Source organism: Carassius carassius, chromosome 13 (genome assembly GCF_963082965.1).
Source record: "Carassius carassius chromosome 13, fCarCar2.1, whole genome shotgun sequence".
Taxonomy (NCBI): domain Eukaryota; kingdom Metazoa; phylum Chordata; class Actinopteri; order Cypriniformes; family Cyprinidae; genus Carassius; species Carassius carassius.
The window spans coordinates 20,229,838-20,247,115 of record NC_081767.1 but is presented as its reverse complement, the minus strand read 5'-3'; the positions used below and the strand labels follow the sequence as shown (position 1 = coordinate 20,247,115).

Here is a 17,278-nt window from a genome sequence, read left to right as displayed (position 1 = left end):
GCTGATGGTCTCATGTTACTAATGCTGTGCAGTACAGCTAAATATTTTTGACATTTTTGACATTCAGTATAGATTTTGAAACATACATATTTGTTCTTAAATGGCCTCAAATTTAGATTTTTAATTATAAATTTTTGATCCACAAAAAGAAATCATACTTCAGCAACATTGCTTTCATGCTTGCTGATCATTAAATGAGGATGGATCAAGTAACTAATCAACTGACTAATATATTGTGTGTGTGTGTGTGTGTGTATATTATGTTCAGTAGTTTGGGGTCAGGTTTTTTTTTATATATAGTTTTTTTATATAAAAATTTTTCAAAAGATTTTTGCTTCAAATAAATGCTTCTATTTTGAACTTTCTATTTAAAAGAATCAAAGAATCTTGAAATGTATCATGTATCACAGTTTCCACAAAAATATTAAATTGCATAACCATTTTCAACCATGATAAAAATAAGAAATGTTTCTGAAGCACAAAATGATTTCTGAAGGATCATGTGTGTAATGGCTGCCAAAAATTCAGTTTTGACATCACATTAATAAATTACAACTTAAAATATATTAACATAGAAAACAGTTATTTAACATTGTTATAATATTTCACAATATTACTGCATCTTACTGTATTTTTTATTAAAAAAGCAGTCCTATGCTAAAAAGATTTAACATTTAAGAGTTAATGTAAAAATCTTAGCAACCCCATACTTTTCAATAGTAGGGTGTGAATTTCTTTTATATGTACAATATATTAAAATAGTTTATACTTTATAATTTATCGAGATGCACCTGTAATGGCATGGAAAAGTTCATTTATTTTAGTAATTCAATTCAAAAGGTGAAACTCGTGTAATTCAATGCATACGGACTGAAGTAATTTAAGTCTTTGGTTCTTTTAATTGTGATAATTTTGGCTCACATTTAAACAAAAATCTTAACAAGTTAGAATACTTTAAGACCTATACAATTTTTTTAGTGAATTGTTGGCCTTCTGGAAAGCATGATCATTTACTGTACATGTACTCAATACTTGGTAGTGGCTCCTTTTGCTTTAATTACTGACTCAATTCGGCGTGGCATGGAGCTGGAGGTGATCAGTTTGTGGCACTGCTGAGGTGGTCTGGAAGCCCAGGTTTCTTTGACAGTGGCCTTCAGCTCATCTGCATTTTTGGTCTCTTGTTTCTCATCTTACTCTTGACAATAGCCCATAGATTCTCTGTGGGCTTCAGGTCTGGTGAGTTTGTTGACCAGTCAAGCAAACCAACACCATGGTCATTTAACCAACTTTTGGTGCTTTTGGCAGTGTGGGCAGGTGCCAAATCCTGCTGGAAAATGAAATCAGCATCTTCAAAAAGCTGGTCAGCAGAAGGAAGCACGAAGTGCTCCAAAATTTCTTGATAAACGAGTGCAGTGACTTTGGTTTTCAAAAATCACAATGGACCAACAGCAGCAGATGACATTGCACCCCAAATCATCACAGACTGTGGAAACTTAACACTGGACTTCAAGCAACTTGGGCTATGAGCTTCTCCACCCTTCATCCAGAGTCTAGGACAGAGGTAGGCAATTGGCTTCCAAATTAAATAAAAAACTTGCTCTCAAGAGGACTTTGGACCACTGGGGAACAGTCCAGTTCTTCTCCTTAGCCCAGGTAAGACACCTCTGACGTTGGCTGTGGTTCAGGAGTCGCTTAACAAGAGGAATACAACAACTGTAGCCAAATTCCTTGACACGTCTGTATGCCTTGACCCCAGCTTCAGTCCACTCCTGGTGAAGTTCACTTAAATTCTTGAATCGATTTTGCGATTCGATGATTGTCTTCTGGACAACTGTCAGATCAGCAGTCTTCCCCATGTTTGTGTAGTCTAGTGAACCAAACTGAGATACCATTTTGAAGGCTCAGGAAACCTTTGCATGTGTTTCGAGTTGATTAGCTGATTGGCATGTCACCATAGAAATTTGTTGAATTGGTAAATGTTTAATTAATGAATTTTGTTAAATGTGAGCCAAAATCATCACAATTAAAAGAACCAAAGACTTAATTTGTGAAACTCGTGTATTAAATAAATTCAATGCACATACAGTAGACTGAAGTAGTTTTAGTAGAATTACTGAAATAAATTAACTTTTCCATGACATTCTAATTTATTGAGATGCACCTGTTCATCACCAAGGGAGTTTACTCTTATGGAACTCAGCTGAACACTAGTTTGTTGAAGTCAGTGGGTTAATCTTTGTTTTAGGCCTAGCCGTATAGCTTGCTTTATCTGTAGCTCTCTTTATCTAGCCTCAGCAGCAGCACTTCTCTGCCGTGGCTGAAATAGACTTGACTGGTGATTTCCATAAAGAACAGTGAGAGCAGGCAGATCTGCACAGAAAGAGGGCTGTGGTTGTGTGTTTGGAGGCAAAGCAGGGTCAAAGTTCTGCACCACTTGGTTCTGTATTTTGATCCAGTTCTCTAGAGGGGGAAACTTTTATTTGTCACTAATTTCTCCCTTGAGGATACTTTCTACCACTGTGCTTCATCATGGAGCCTATTTATAGCAGTATGAAAAATTTCCATAGACCACACCAAAAGAGTTTCAAGATATGGATCCTTGTGCCATCTACAATCCTAAAAAACATTTAAACTTTGATTGGCTTTGTTGAAAAACTAAAGCACATACTTTGCCATAATTTGAACCATTTAAAACAAATATTTGAATGAATATATGCAAACCATTTATGTGTAAACATAGTGTTTAATAGTGTTGTAGTCTTGATTAATTTATATCATATTTAGTCAAAGTATAAGTACAGTACAAGCCAATGTTTTCTTCCCTTTCTGTGCTGTAGAGTAATTTGTCCTTCCTGTTTTTCAGTTTTGAAAAATACTACCTTATGTGTGCCCTGACCCACAACAACAGGAATCTCTTCAAGCCTGTACAGTCCAAAAAAGTGGGAACATACAAGAGCTTTTTCTACCACATTAAATGGGACGAATTGTAAGTGTTATTGCCCTTTAAACATGCTGGCATGCTACTTACTGCAGTTTTTAAAATTAAGAGGGAAATCAGCGGGATTGCTGCCAGTTGCTGCTGTTGGTGACAACTTCCTCTGTTTCTTTAGGATCAATTTCCCTATTTCAGTGGCACTGTTGCCACTGGAGGCCATGTTGAGTCTTTCCCTCTATGGGGTTCTCAACCAGAATGCAAACAACTCGCCAGATTCCAACAAGCAACGGAAGGATCCACAGCTTTTGGGAAAAGTGTCCATGCCTCTGTTTGATTTCAGAAGGCAAGTTATAAAATAATACCTCAAATAAATTAGATTTAACTTTGAGAGTGTATTGTAAGATGTAGAAGTTTCAGGACTGCTTCATATTTGTTCAGTTGCACATGCAATTTTTCTTTGTATGTAATAAGTAATAATTCAGTAATAAATCAGTTATTCAGTGTTCATAATGCCAAAATGGATCCATAAACAGCTTCATTGTTGATGACTGAGATGTCATCCCTTCATTACCTCTTTATGTAAAATCCTGAAGGACAAAGAAAACACATTATGTAACACTGGCTATGATAAAATGACTGATTTAATGCCATTTTTGATTGTGTTTCACTTACAAAGTGGGAGGTTTCATAAAATGATGACTCCAATTTTTAATTACAAGATCAACAAAAAATTTTACAGTCAGAATCATGTAATTATGCCAATATATGACAGCACAACATGACAACTGTATATTGGGATGCCTGTGGTAGTTTAATACATTTGAGACTGCAGTATAATAAGTCATGAAGTCAATAAACATGACTTCATGAATTTTGTCTTTTTAGGGTGTTGTCAAGAGGTAGCAAGCTGCTAAGTTTGTGGACGTCTTCTCAAGTCCTTCAGCCTGGGGTTGCAGGCAAGGGGAAAAATCCTTCAGAACGGATCAAACTGCAGGTTCTTTTATTTGTGCTTTTTTCCCATCTAGAGTCAGTTGCTCTTCACTGACATTGATTCACACTTAAATATCATTGTCTGACCATTCTCAGGTTGACTTCCCCAGTCCTGTGGTGTATGTGCTCTACGTTGGTCCTCAGGAGAACGACTGCCCAGACCCTCAGTCTCTAGAGCCACTTGATCCGGGAGATCGAAGTGAGGTAGAAAAGCTGTGTGGACGAGCATCTGCTTTTGGGTAAGTTTGCATCCTTAAAAAGACCTCATGGCATAATGTGGATTTGCGTTTCATGAAGGAAATACCAGTTCTTGCTAAAGAGTAGTTGTAAGGTTTTAGGTAGGATTAGTTCGTAGGCTTTGATTCTGGCTTTTGGTAAATCCCTAATCAGAATATTTGATACAGTTACAGTGCCATGAGCTTCCTGTCTTATTTGAGCATTAGAAGCTTCATAATAAGCCAAAGCAGCATATGAGCTGAACATGATTTCAGATATTGAGGATAAAAGAGCTTTTGAGAGCATTATGTAATTGAATCAGTTTCGCCTAGTTACTCCAATTATATGGATCCCCGTCAGCTTGCTTATCTTATTTAAGGGTTTTAATTGAGTTGAGAATGAAGTGATTTTGAGCTTCTCAGTGTATAAAAACTTCTATTAAATAGACATGGACATCATTAAGGCTATTCACAACACTCTAAACACTAATGTTATATTCACACAGCAGCAAAATACAGTGCACATACATTGATGCTGCACTTTTTCAGGTTCAAAAGAGCATAATTCATTTAAAATAGAAAGTTTTTTTAACAATGTAAAAGTCTGAGCCTAGAGAAGGTGATTCACTTCTTTTTGTCCAAATAGACATTATTTGATTCTCTTCTGTATGTACAGGACAATTTGTGGGTCACGATGTTTATGAGAACCATTTAGTGTTTCACATGAAGAACATTTTAGAGGTTTTCTTGTAAAGATAGCAAAAGCGAACTTGATTCTCTGCGATAACAAACTTGAACTGCTTGTGACTTCAGAATAAATCTCTATTGGTAAGGAGACGTTGCAGCTGAAAAGCAGAGAGTTGTCGGGTCTTGTTTAGTATGCTCTGCTGAAAATGCATTGCTCCGATGTAAAACAGAAAGCTCAGTCAGCTTTAAAACAGCCACACAACACAGCCTCAGCCAGCGGGCAGCTCTATGTCTCTCTGAATGCCCACCAAGTGCCAACAGCTGCCGGGCTCCCAGCTTGACTGGCCATTTGCAGACACATTTAAGAGGTGTGACTTCTTTCCTGTGTCTCTTATCTCTGGATCAGGACTAAATCTTACTTTATTGTTCATGGATTAACAGGTTAGAGTGTCTGCTTCTTGGGTTAGTTTAAAGCTCACAGGAAGTACCATCATTTCTAGAATATAATTTCTGAAACATACTGCAACTGTGATTTATGTAATGAATTTTACATCATACAGAACATGCCTAAAGCACACACATTTGGAATCATGCTCATTGACAAAAGGTACTTGAGCCCAAGTTTATTTGTGCAGCTCATTTTCCACGCACCGTCTTTCACTTTAAATAAATTTGTTTAGGCTTTGCATTTATAATTAATGTTTAGAATGAATGCCACTGTAATTTGTTTTATACTTATATTTTTCTGTATTCTTTTCCGGTTTTATTCTGGAATGAGGGGCAGTGAAATGTACATATTTATAGTGTTTGTAATGTTTGTAAAAGTTTTGCGTTATTTACCAGTATTTTACATTACTTCTGAATGTAAAATGTGACTTGTACACAGATGGGACTTGTATGTTTTTTTTCCCATTAGTGCAGTTTTGACCCCTTGAAACTTATATTTGGGTACAACTTATTTTCTGGAAAATATAATATTTTGTCTACTTTGACATTGCCCTGTATTCTTTTCTACCAGGCTGTCACGAGCAGACAGGCAGCTGCTCTGGGACCAGCGGTACTATTGTCGGGACTATGAATACAGCCTGCCCAAAATCTTGGCCAGTGCACCCAGCTGGGACTGGGGCAGTATGGGTGAGATCCACTCACTTCTGCACCACTGGCCCCCTCTGTCGCCTGTTTCAGCCCTGGAGCTCCTTGATTCAAAGTATGTATCTGTTTTATGGCCCACTTTCGCCTTTCCTTCTGTATTGCTCAAGCTCTTTTTTACCATATGACCTTTTTAATGTGTCACTTTGATCATATGATTTTTCATATAAATTTTTGACCACTTTATTGGTCTCATGACTTGCTTTATTACTATTCTGTGATGGAGAGGGAGCTGAGCATGTGGTGAGTGTTGTGCTTGGTTGTGTGTGTGTTATTTTCAGATTTGCTGACACAGAGGTGAGAAAAGTGGCCGTGAGCTGGATCGAGAGCAGCAGTGATGATGAGCTGGCTGACTATCTCCCTCAGCTGGTGCAGGTGCACACACACACACACACAAACACGTTTATGCATTTATCTTTTCTTCTATAAACAGCTTGTCATAGTGCTTTCTGTTGCTTTTTCTTGGTTATACACTTGAAAAAGAAGTAGACTTTGTATACTTTTAAATAATCCTTTAAAGAATGTTTTTGGATGCTTGATTGCATGTTATTTACAGTTAAATTAAAATGTATTCAAGTAAAAAAATGTAATTAAATGCATTTATTTTAATTAACTTTTCTGACCCGCATAAGTATAACTTAAGTACATTTTCATATGTATGTTGCATAATTATGCTTCAAGTATACTGTCTGATGTACTGACAAGCATTTATGGTAAATTGCAGGCAGTGAAGTTCGAGTGTCACCTCAGCAATGCCTTGGTGATATTTTTGCTGTCTCGAGCTCTGGGAAATATCAATATTGCACATTATTTTTACTGGTAATTATATTTATTAAAAGGATCATATACATTTTAAGAGTAGTCAGTTCATTACAATATTTAATCACTATTGATCACTCAAAAATGAAATTTCTGTCATAATTTATCTGTTTAAGAATATGGTCATTTGTTGAAATTTCGATTGATAGCATACACAGTCTGCTGGGGTCTGTTTGGATTTAGGCTGCTGAGGGATGCCGTGCAGGACCCAGCATTCGGTCAGCGTTATGACCGCATCCTTGGCGCACTGCTGTGTCTGTGTGGGACTGGCCTGAGGGCTGAGCTTGAGAAGCAGACCAGGCTTGTGCAGCTGCTGGGCGCTCTAGCCGAAAAAGTGCGGCAGGCGAGCAGCTCCACCCGACAGGTAAGCCATGGCTGGCATTCATTAAAGAAGATCAGTCTCATGATTTTTAACCTGTGTAAAATGCATCCCAAAAATAGTGTAACATTCCTTTTATAGTTATATTGTTTTATTTAGAAGTTTCACACATGCATTGTTTGTAGATGTTGCTACACTACTAAATAAAGTTTAGGGTTGGTAAGTTTTTTTTTTATATTATTGAAAGAAGTTTCTTATGCTCACCTAGGCTACATTTATTTGATCAAAAACCATGAAAATAGTAATATTGTAAGATATTATAATATTATGTTATATTATATTTTAAAATGACATTTCTATGACAAAGCTGCAATTTCAGTCCCACACGATCCTAATATGCATCTAATATGCTGATTTGGCACTCAAGAAACATTTCTTAATATTAGTGTTGAAAGCTTTTTGAGGAAATGGTGCTATACGTTTTCGCAATTCTTTGTTGAATAGGAAGTTCAAGTTTTTGTTTTTTGTCAATTTTGATCAGTTTAAATGCATCCTTGCTGAATAAAAGTAATAATTTCTTGAAAAAAGAAAAGAAAAAGATAGTGTAGATCTGTGCCAGCAGCAGAATCTTGTGCTTCTTTGTTTTAGTTGGTTTTATTTTCTTAAATCCAGTAAGGATCTATGAGTTCAAACCCAAGGCTTCTGGGAAACAAGTGCAGGATTTTCTAAATTGTTCAACAACTAGTTCCAAAATCTAATTTAATAATACTTTTCAAAACATGATCTGAATAAACATCAAATAAAAGAAAAGGTTACATAAGTATACAAGGAGTCTCTTGTTTTTCTGTTTTCTTTTGGGTTTGAACAAGAGCTGGGTTTGACCTTTACTCCTAGCAAAACACTTACAAATATTTTTCTAACAAGTACAATGACCTGTGACAGATTATTGGATCAATAGGTGACTGTATTTGGATGAACCCTTGATCCCTCCAGCTCATCCAGTCAGTATTGATATATTGTCTTGTACTGATATTCAGTATGGCAAAAATATATGGAAACCAAAACACCAAGCCCATAAGTGCATGTTGAGCATTTACATATTTAAAAAAATTGGCACTCACATTTGGTGTTTAAATTCATTCCAAATGTGTTCAGTGGGGTTCAGATTTGGGTTTTGTACAGGCCAGTCAAGTGCCAATCAATGGCTAAATCATTTTTACGGATCTGTCTTTGCTCAAGGGTTTTTGTCATGCTGGAATGGAAAAGGGTCCTCCCCAAAGCATTGCCACAAAGTGGGATGCACACAATTCTCAAGAGTGTCATTGTGTTCTATAGCATTAAGATCTGCATTCAGTGGAATTAAAGGGCCTAGCCAAACATGCTGTCAGAAGGGGGGTGTCCACATACTTTTTGGTCATATAGTCCCTCTTATATCTCCCATGTGAACCTGTGGTTTACATACAGATGGAAAGCTCTTTTTAATGCTCTTTATTACTTGTAAACACATTTTATCATGCTATGGCTTTGTTTGTCTTGGCTAAATAGTGTTGCAGGAATGAGTCCTAAAACCCAGAAACATATTACCGTATTTTTCGGACTATAAGTTGCAGCTGAGTATAAGTCGCATCAGTCCAAAAATACGTCATGACGAGGAAAAAGACACAAGTCGCACTGGACTATAAGTCGCATTTATTTAGACCCAAGAACCAAGAGAAAACATTACCGTCTACAGTCGCGAGAGGGCGCTCTGTTTTCAGTGTAGACTACAGGAGCACTGAGCAGCATAGAGCGCCCTCTCGCGGCTGGAGACGGTAATGTTTCTATTTGTTCATTTCTCTTGGTTCATGTCAAATTAATTTGTATAAATAAGTCGCACCTGACTATAAGTCGCAGGACCAGCCAAACTATGGAAAAAAAGTGCGACTTATAGTCCGGAAAATACGGTAATGTTTTGCTCTTCCAATTCCATCATTCTGAATTCATTGGGTTTTTTGAATGGGCCATTTTTACGGTCCGTAGTTAACACAAGGAAATAAATTTTATACTACAACATAAAATACACCAGTAATTCACCAGTCATGATTTACTTCAGGCTTTTAAGTGACTGTTGCTATCAAGTGGCTAAATAAATGGGACTACAGAGGTTGTCGGGGACATTGACCAGCTCAGCTATTTTAGTATTGTAGATATGGTTGTTGTTTTAGTTTTTGTCAAAGGGATAGTTCACCCAAAAATTTAAATTTTATGTTTATCTGCTTACCGCAAGGGCATCCAAGATATAGGTGACTTTGATTCTTCAGTAGAACCTAAACCAAGACCATTCAAACCAACGCAGTCTATCACTCTTATAATGTAAGTGGATGGGAATCACAGCTAAAACATACAAAATAAAAATACATACACAAACAAAACCAAATTAAACCCTGTGGTTTGTGACGATACACTAATGTGTAAAGACACAAAACGATCAGTCTGTGCAAGAAACAGAACTGTATTTATATAATTTTTTTACCTCTGATTCACGCAATGTCTGAACTGTTAGAACTCTCCTGAGCGTGTTCTCAGCAGCAGGTGCGTGAGGCTTCTTCTTACTTTATGGCAGATCGCAGATTTAGAATTGCATTACCACCATCTCACCATCTCTCAAGTGGACCATTAACACTCATAATTGAGATTGAAAATGGTTTCAATAATGTGGTATTGCACTTATAAGTCTGCTATCTGCCATAAAGCAAAAAGACGACGTCTCACGTCCCTGCTGCTGAGAACGCACTCAGGAGAGTTATAACAGTTCAGGCATTGTGTTAATCAGAGGTAAAAAACTATATGAATACTGTTTTTTTTGTTTTGTTTTTTTCTTGCACAGACCATTCATTTTGTGTCTTTACACATCAATGTATCGTCACGCGCCACAGGATTTAATTTGGTTTTGTATGTTTTTTTTTTTTTTTTTTTTTTTTTATGTTTTAGCCATGATTCCCCTCCACTTACATAAAATCCAGGTTTGTGTTCTATTGAAAAAACAAAGTCACCTACATCTTGGATGCCCTGGGGGTAAGCAGATGAACATCAAATTTTCATTTTTGGGTGAAATATCCCTTTAATATTTATTACTATTAATATTATTATTATTTTTTCAATTTAATTTGAGTAATTTTGTTATGTTTTTGTAATCTGTATGTAACTGAAAATACGTTTTTGTTAACACTTTACAATAAGGCTCTGTTACTTAATATATCTACTAACATGAACAAACAATGAACAATAGATTTATTACAGTATTTATTCATCTTTGTTAATGAAAATACAGTCGTTCATTGTTAGTTCATGTTAATTCACAGTGCATTGACGGTTAACAAGCTCAACTTTTGATTTTAATAATTTATTAGTAAATGTTGAAATCAACTTTAGCTAAGACTAGTAAATGCTGTAGAAGTGTTGTTCATGTTAACTAATGAAACTTATTGTAAAGTGTTACCAAGTTTTTTATATTTTATTTCAAGTAATGTAGTGTGCTTTTACAGCTTTGAAGTCTTTATACTAGCTCTCTTGAAAACTATTCTTACCCGAACCTCTCAACTTGAAAGTATTTGGAAGCTTAGGAGTTTTGGGTGGAAGTCATGAGGTTGTAGTTGGTATCAGTCAAACCAGGTCTTAATGCTACTTAATTTGCCAGTCTGAATATTTGTGGTTTTTTTAGATTGTGCTGCTGGAGGGTCTAGAGAGGGTACAGTCTTTCTTCCAAAAGAACAGCTGTCGGCTCCCTATTAGCCCCAGTCTGGTGGCAAAAGAACTCAATATCAAGGTGAGTATATCAAATTGACTATATCGAACCAACATTCTCAATCTGATTAATGCATTTGATCAGCATTTCTATAGAAGCTTCTAAAACCACATTGCCAAGAAACGGATCTCTTCAGCTCTCATGCTGGGTCCGGTTTTGTTCCGTTTTGCTGGGAAGCATTCACAATCGATTCACTTCCTTATCACTGCTCACTCCCCCCCTCTTCCTGTTTCAGATGTAGAGTTTTCACACTCGGCAAAGTCGTGTGACTGAACTCATTCTCTTCTCCTCCCCATTTCAAAGACCCTCTTTGTTGCCAAGTTGAAGAAGAGAATCTAATGTAAACCCTGAGGCTGATGTTGTGATGCTTTAGTAACATAGTGCTGCTTTTGTTGAAACTAGGCCTGCTCTTTCTTCAATTCCAATGCTGTACCTCTGAAGATTGCACTGGTTAACGCAGACACGCTGGGAGACGAGATTAACGTCATGTTTAAGGTGTGTGTGTTCAGTATAATGAAGGGATCTCCATAGTTAGAATGTATACCTACTGTATTTAGAGGTTTGTTATTGTTTTACATTACTTTAGTTTGACAGTAGTTACAGGGCAGCCGGTTTCTTTTTCTATTAATTGCAAAGGTGGGATCTTCCATTAAACTCAAACTATAAACGTGCATGATTGATGGAAATTAGTCTGCTCTTAAAAAATGTGCCACAGACAAAATACCCAATTTAAAGTCTGGTCTCAGTCATGAACATGCCCTCTAGTGGTTGAATCAGTAGTAAAACAAAAATCTTGTACCTACATATTCTAGATACTTTTGTTTTTGAGGTAGGTCCGAATAGCTTATCCGTCTTAACTGAAACTCAGGTTGGAGAGGATCTGAGGCAGGACATGTTGGCGCTGCAGATGATTCGGATTATGGATCGGATCTGGCTGCAGGAGGGACTGGACTTGCGCATTGTCAACTTCAAATGCATCTCTACTGGAAAAGATAAAGGTACTTTCTGCTCTACATTTAAAACCTATTTAACTATTTTATATTAGAATAAAATAGCTCAAATATGTATATATTTTAAATACTATTATGATTTTCATTACTGTTCAAAAGTTTGGATTCTGTAAGATGCTTTGTATTTGTTAGGTGTCTCTTATGGTCACTAGAGCTGCATTTATTTCATAAGAAATACTGTGTGTGTGAGTGTGAGTGAGTGAGTGAGTGAGTGAGTGAGTGAGTGAGTGAGTGAGTGAGTGAGTGAGTGAGTGAGTGAGTGAGTGAGTGAGTGAGTGAGTGTGTGAGTGAGTGAGTGAGTGTGTGAGTGTGTGAGTGAGTGTGTGTGAGTGTGTGAGTGAGTGAGTGTGTGTGTGTGTGTGAGTGTGTGAGTGTGTGAGTGAGTGAGTGAGTGAGTGAGTGAGTGAGTGAGTGAGTGAGAGAGAGAGAGAGAGAGAGAGAATATTGTTTCCCCCCCCCCCCCCAAGTTTTAATACACTTTAAATTTACATTTATTCCTGTGATAGAAAAGCTGGATTTTCAGCACCATTACTTACCAGTCTTCAGTATCACATGATCCTTCAGAAATCATTCTAATGATCTCTTTCTCATTATAATCAATGTTGAAGCAGTCGTTGCTTAATCGTTTTTGTGGATTCTTTGATAGAGTTCAAAAAAGCAGAAATCTTTTCTTACCTTGTGTGTTTGAGTTTATTAATTTCTTAAAATAATAATAATAAAACCTATTGACCCCAAACTTTTGAATGGTAGTGAATGAATATCCTTTTTATTGTAGGTACAACAAAAATGGCCTAAGGGTCAGAGAAAATGTTGCAAATTGAAATGAAAAATAAAAATGATTTTGTTTGATATTGCTTTATTAAAAATGACTTTGTGACAGTACTTCTATTATAACATATGTGTTTGGTTTCACAGGCATGGTGGAGTTGGTTCCATCTTCTGAAACGCTGAGGAAGATTCAGGTGGAGTACGGCGTGACGGGCTCCTTCAAGGACAAACCTCTCGCCGAGTGGCTTCGCAAGTACAACCCTGCTGAGGATGAGTATGAGAAGGTACATTTAAAACGAAACTGGATAATTATGCATAGCAGCTTTAGTCAAGGCCAGGTTCTTGAGGTTGGTTAAGTTTCTGAACTTAATCGAAACTGTCTCTTGTCAGGCCTCAGAGAATTTCATCTACACCTGCGCAGGGTGCTGCGTGGCCACTTACATCCTAGGCATTTGTGACCGCCACAACGATAACATCATGCTGCGCTCCACTGGCCACATGTTCCACATAGACTTTGGGAAGTTCCTGGGCCACGCACAAATGATTGGGACTTTTAAAAGGTGAATGATGATGAGTTAAGTCATGTAAGTCTGCTCAGTTTTGTTTGGTTTTGTTAATCATGTTTTGTTCTCTTTTGAAGGGACCGAGCACCGTTTGTCTTAACCTCTGATATGGCATATGTCATTAATGGAGGCGAGAGACCCACTAGCCGCTTCCAGCTTTTTGTTGACCTTTGCTCTCAAGCTTACAACCTGATACGCAAACACTCCAACCTCTTCCTCAACCTGCTGTCTCTGGTATTATACAGCACCGCACTGCAAACAAAACAGTCATTTGTGTGTCATCAGTAAGGCTCTGTTTCAATGGTCAATTGCACAACCCTAGGGACAGGAAGCTGTTTTTGTTGCTTTACTGTTTACTTGTTTATTGATCAGTTTTGTATTTGTGTGTTTAATACAGATGACACAGTCCGGTTTGCCTGAGCTTACTGGAGTCCAAGATCTTAAATACGTGCATGATGCTCTTCAACCTCAGACTACAGATGCAGAGGCTACCATTTTCTTCACAAGGTAGATGTTAGATTTTTTTTTTTTACTTGTGTATTTGTTTATTTAGCTCTCTAAATAAATTTTTACATACCTGTCTCTTTTCTATCTTTTTTCTTATAGGTTGATTGAATCTAGTCTTGGCAGTGTGGCCACAAAGTTTAATTTTTTCATCCATAACCTGGCCCAGTTGCGTTTCTCTGGCCTTCCCTCCAATGACGAACCAATCCTCTCCTTCGCTCCCCGGACATACACAATAAAGCAGGACGGCAGGATCCGAGATGCCTCCATATTTTCATTTCAGAAGAGATACAATCCAGACAAGCACTACGTGAGACTAATTTTTAAAGAGGAGTTTATAAAGCAGTTTATATTATTTATTTATTTTAATAACAAATTATTTCATTTCCATCCAATTTTACCAATAATTTTTCTAATTTCACCTGGTTTTTCACATATCTTCCAGACGTATGTGATACGGATCCTTAGGGAAGGTCAAAGTGAGCCGCAGTTTGTCTTCCGCACCTTTGACGAGTTCCAGGAACTGCACAACAAGCTGACCATCCTTGTCCCTCTGTGGAAGTTGCCGGGGTATATGAATTCACCTCTTGTACCATGGTTTGTCAAATTCTACAATTCTATGTTCCTGAGAGTCTTTTTCTGTTTATAGGTTTCCCAGTAAAATGGTGCTGGGACGTACACATATCAAGGATGTGGCATCCAAAAGGAAGGTGGAATTGAGCAGCTATGTGCACAATCTGATGAGGGGTTCACCAGAAGTCACCCAGGTGGCTGAATGGAAATTTAACAAACTGTTGTTCCTTTAAATTTTTATTGTAAAATATCATTTTTCAGCAGTCATGAGTCAACCAATTAAATCACTCAAATGAATATCCACTGATTTTTAGTAACATTGTCTTAATGTTTCAAATGTTTTTGGAGTGTCTTATGTATAACAAGGCTGCATTAATTTAATCATAAACAACCGGTTAATTTTGATCAATTTTATGCATCCTTACTTAATATAAGCAGTAATTTCGCTCTGAAAACTCTTACTGATGGCAAACTTTAGAACAGTGGTGTAAATAACTGTGACTGAGTTGAATTAGTTTTTTTTTTATTTCTTAGTGTGATCTAATCTACACCTTCTTCCACCCGATTGCGAGAGATGACAAGACAGAGGGGGTTGAAGGACTCTCAAAAACTCCAGGTATGTGCGTCATATTTCAAATTTGTACCTTTTTTTTTCATTTTAATTCAAATAATTAATTTTACATGCTACTGTTCTTTTTTAAGAGAATCTCATGTATACTGTAATCGGCTTAGAGTTGTGTGTATTTCTGAACTTTTAACGCATGTTTTCATATATTCAATATCCATTTGGCAGAGACTCCTCCAGTGAGTCCCACCACTGGCCGCGTGGAGGGTGAGATGAAGCTGTCCGTGTCCTACAGAAACAGCACGCTCTTCATCATGGTCATGCACATTAAAGACCTGGTAAGGAATAGCAATATAGCGTCTGTCTTCAAACCCCAGTGTCTGTTCATTTCAAAATCTCATCCGTTTTGTTCTCCCAAACACAGATGTCGAATGACGGAGCGGACCCAAACCCTTATGTTAAAACATACCTTCTTCCAGACCCCCACAAAACCTCCAAACGCAAGACAAAGATCGCAAGGAAAACTAGGAATCCGACATTTAACGAAATGGTAACCAAAACCTACCTGTTTCACTATGCATGATTCATTCTGCTTTATTCTAAAGCTAATCAACAACTTCCTTCTTTCTTGGGTCGTAGCTGGTGTACAGCGGCTACAGTAAGGAAACCCTGAAACAAAGGGAGCTTCAACTGAGCGTGCTCAGTGCAGAGTCTCTGCGAGAGAACTGCTGTTTGGGTGGCATCACCCTCAGCCTCAAAGACTTTGACCTGAGCAGAGAGACTGTCAAGTGGTACAAGCTCACCACAGTGCCATACTTTTAGGGCCAACCATTCCTGCACACCAGTCTTCCATGAAAGGTGATGTGACTGCAGCAAGTGCCCTTACAGGACCAACATTTCAAATTCCCCCAGCATCCCTCTCTTTCTCTCTCTCTCTCTCTCTGACACTAATCAAGGTTGAGTCTTTGTTGAAAGAATCAATCCACCTAACTTTGTGTGAAATCAACATTCGTGATCAGTGCATCTGGAACTTGGACCAAACGGCTCACATAAATAAGAGTTTATATTATATAAGAAAATATATATAGAGATTGACACTTGTATTTTTAAAACGGCTCACTTTTACACTTTCCTTTTCTACATATGCAAATAAACATAAAAAGGATTTGAGCCATCAGAATAAGCACAGCAGAGTTCACTGTGCTTTTGATATCGTGCCAAATGAACTGAACAAACTCGCCACCACTTCCCTTTAGAGAACAATAACAGGGTGTCTTCACATGCTCTCCTTTCATTTTCGCTCTTCTCAGTACATTCGCGGTTTAGAAAGGCCCTGTTTTTGTAAGTTAATGTAGTATGTACTTCCCATGGAGTGACCGGAGTTGGTCAAGCTGTTTTTTTTAATGGCACCAATGAATTTGTATAATAATGAACCCTCTTTATAAAGGGAACGGCACCTGTGGCTTAAAGCTACTGCCAGAACTCAGCTGAATCGTGAATCTATGAGTTTACCAGGCATTTTTAAAAAGATGTACAAGATTGTCAGCATTAACTCTGAAAATAGTGACTTGATACACTGTTTTATGACTGTCAAAAATACATTTTGAATTGATATTAACATGGCCAGTTATTTATTGGTTATCTTAACCTGACCGAATCAATGTTTGCTGTAAGTCTCTGTATTAAGGAAAATTAAAGGTTTTTGAACACCTCTCTGTATACTTTGTTCTGGGGTTTCTTTAATGGATAAAAATATCCTTGAACCAGTAGGGGGCAGGCAAGAAACACACAACTATTGAATATTCTAATTTGAAAGAATTTCCATAAAGAAGTTCTCTTTTCTTTTTTTTCATTAACTTGCATAGTTGTATCCAGTTTTCCTCTTGCACTTTCATATTTTTAGATTTGGTTGAAACCATTTGCATTCTGTTATACAGTGGGTTATTTTTATTTTATTGTTATAAGTAGGTTTAATAGTCTTTATCAAAGACAAGTAAATTTTATGATGTGATTTTCCAGTGTTATTTTAGCATTAACCATATACTATTATAGTGATTATTAATTGTATTTTGTTTTTGTTTTTTACATCAGATTAAAATTATTTTTAGTTTGTTGCCAAAGAAACATTTCTAATTTTTTTCTTAACTTTAGGTTTTTCTTCTAAAACTTTCTTTTATTTCAGCTTAATTTGAAATAAGGATTAAAATGATTTAAATAGTTTTAGATGACAATAACAACACTGGTGATTTGTGGTTAAAGCTGCCATTTGAAGAATTGCAAGAGCACATCTTAAGGGGATAGTTCGTCCAAAAAATTTAATTCTTTCATCATGTTGAGTAACTATGGATGAGGTGTTGGTGTGAACCTTAGGGATTCTTGTGGTGTGGCCCAGGTGCA

General features: G+C 37.1%; 1 protein-coding gene across 2 annotated transcripts in view; it reads left to right on the top strand.

Moving 5' to 3' along the window:
* LOC132156063 (phosphatidylinositol 4-phosphate 3-kinase C2 domain-containing subunit alpha-like) overlaps positions 1–16,600 on the top strand; it is a 38,628-nt gene extending 22,028 nt beyond the window's left edge. For both annotated transcript variants that reach the window (XM_059564897.1, XM_059564896.1), the window contains exons 12-33: positions 2,864–2,986; positions 3,111–3,278; positions 3,821–3,929; positions 4,022–4,164; positions 5,846–6,034; positions 6,258–6,351; positions 6,701–6,795; positions 6,979–7,159; positions 10,815–10,919; positions 11,301–11,393; positions 11,767–11,896; positions 12,824–12,960; positions 13,067–13,236; positions 13,317–13,473; positions 13,637–13,746; positions 13,846–14,053; positions 14,189–14,313; positions 14,393–14,510; positions 14,851–14,932; positions 15,110–15,219; positions 15,306–15,431; positions 15,521–16,600. In XM_059564897.1, the coding sequence (XP_059420880.1) occupies positions 2,864–2,986; positions 3,111–3,278; positions 3,821–3,929; positions 4,022–4,164; positions 5,846–6,034; positions 6,258–6,351; positions 6,701–6,795; positions 6,979–7,159; positions 10,815–10,919; positions 11,301–11,393; positions 11,767–11,896; positions 12,824–12,960; positions 13,067–13,236; positions 13,317–13,473; positions 13,637–13,746; positions 13,846–14,053; positions 14,189–14,313; positions 14,393–14,510; positions 14,851–14,932; positions 15,110–15,219; positions 15,306–15,431; positions 15,521–15,703 (2,956 nt within the window). In that variant the 3' untranslated portion in view covers positions 15,704–16,600. The remainder of the gene's footprint in view (positions 1–2,863; positions 2,987–3,110; positions 3,279–3,820; positions 3,930–4,021; positions 4,165–5,845; positions 6,035–6,257; positions 6,352–6,700; positions 6,796–6,978; positions 7,160–10,814; positions 10,920–11,300; positions 11,394–11,766; positions 11,897–12,823; positions 12,961–13,066; positions 13,237–13,316; positions 13,474–13,636; positions 13,747–13,845; positions 14,054–14,188; positions 14,314–14,392; positions 14,511–14,850; positions 14,933–15,109; positions 15,220–15,305; positions 15,432–15,520) is intronic.
* The last annotated feature ends 678 nt before the right edge of the window (positions 16,601–17,278 follow it).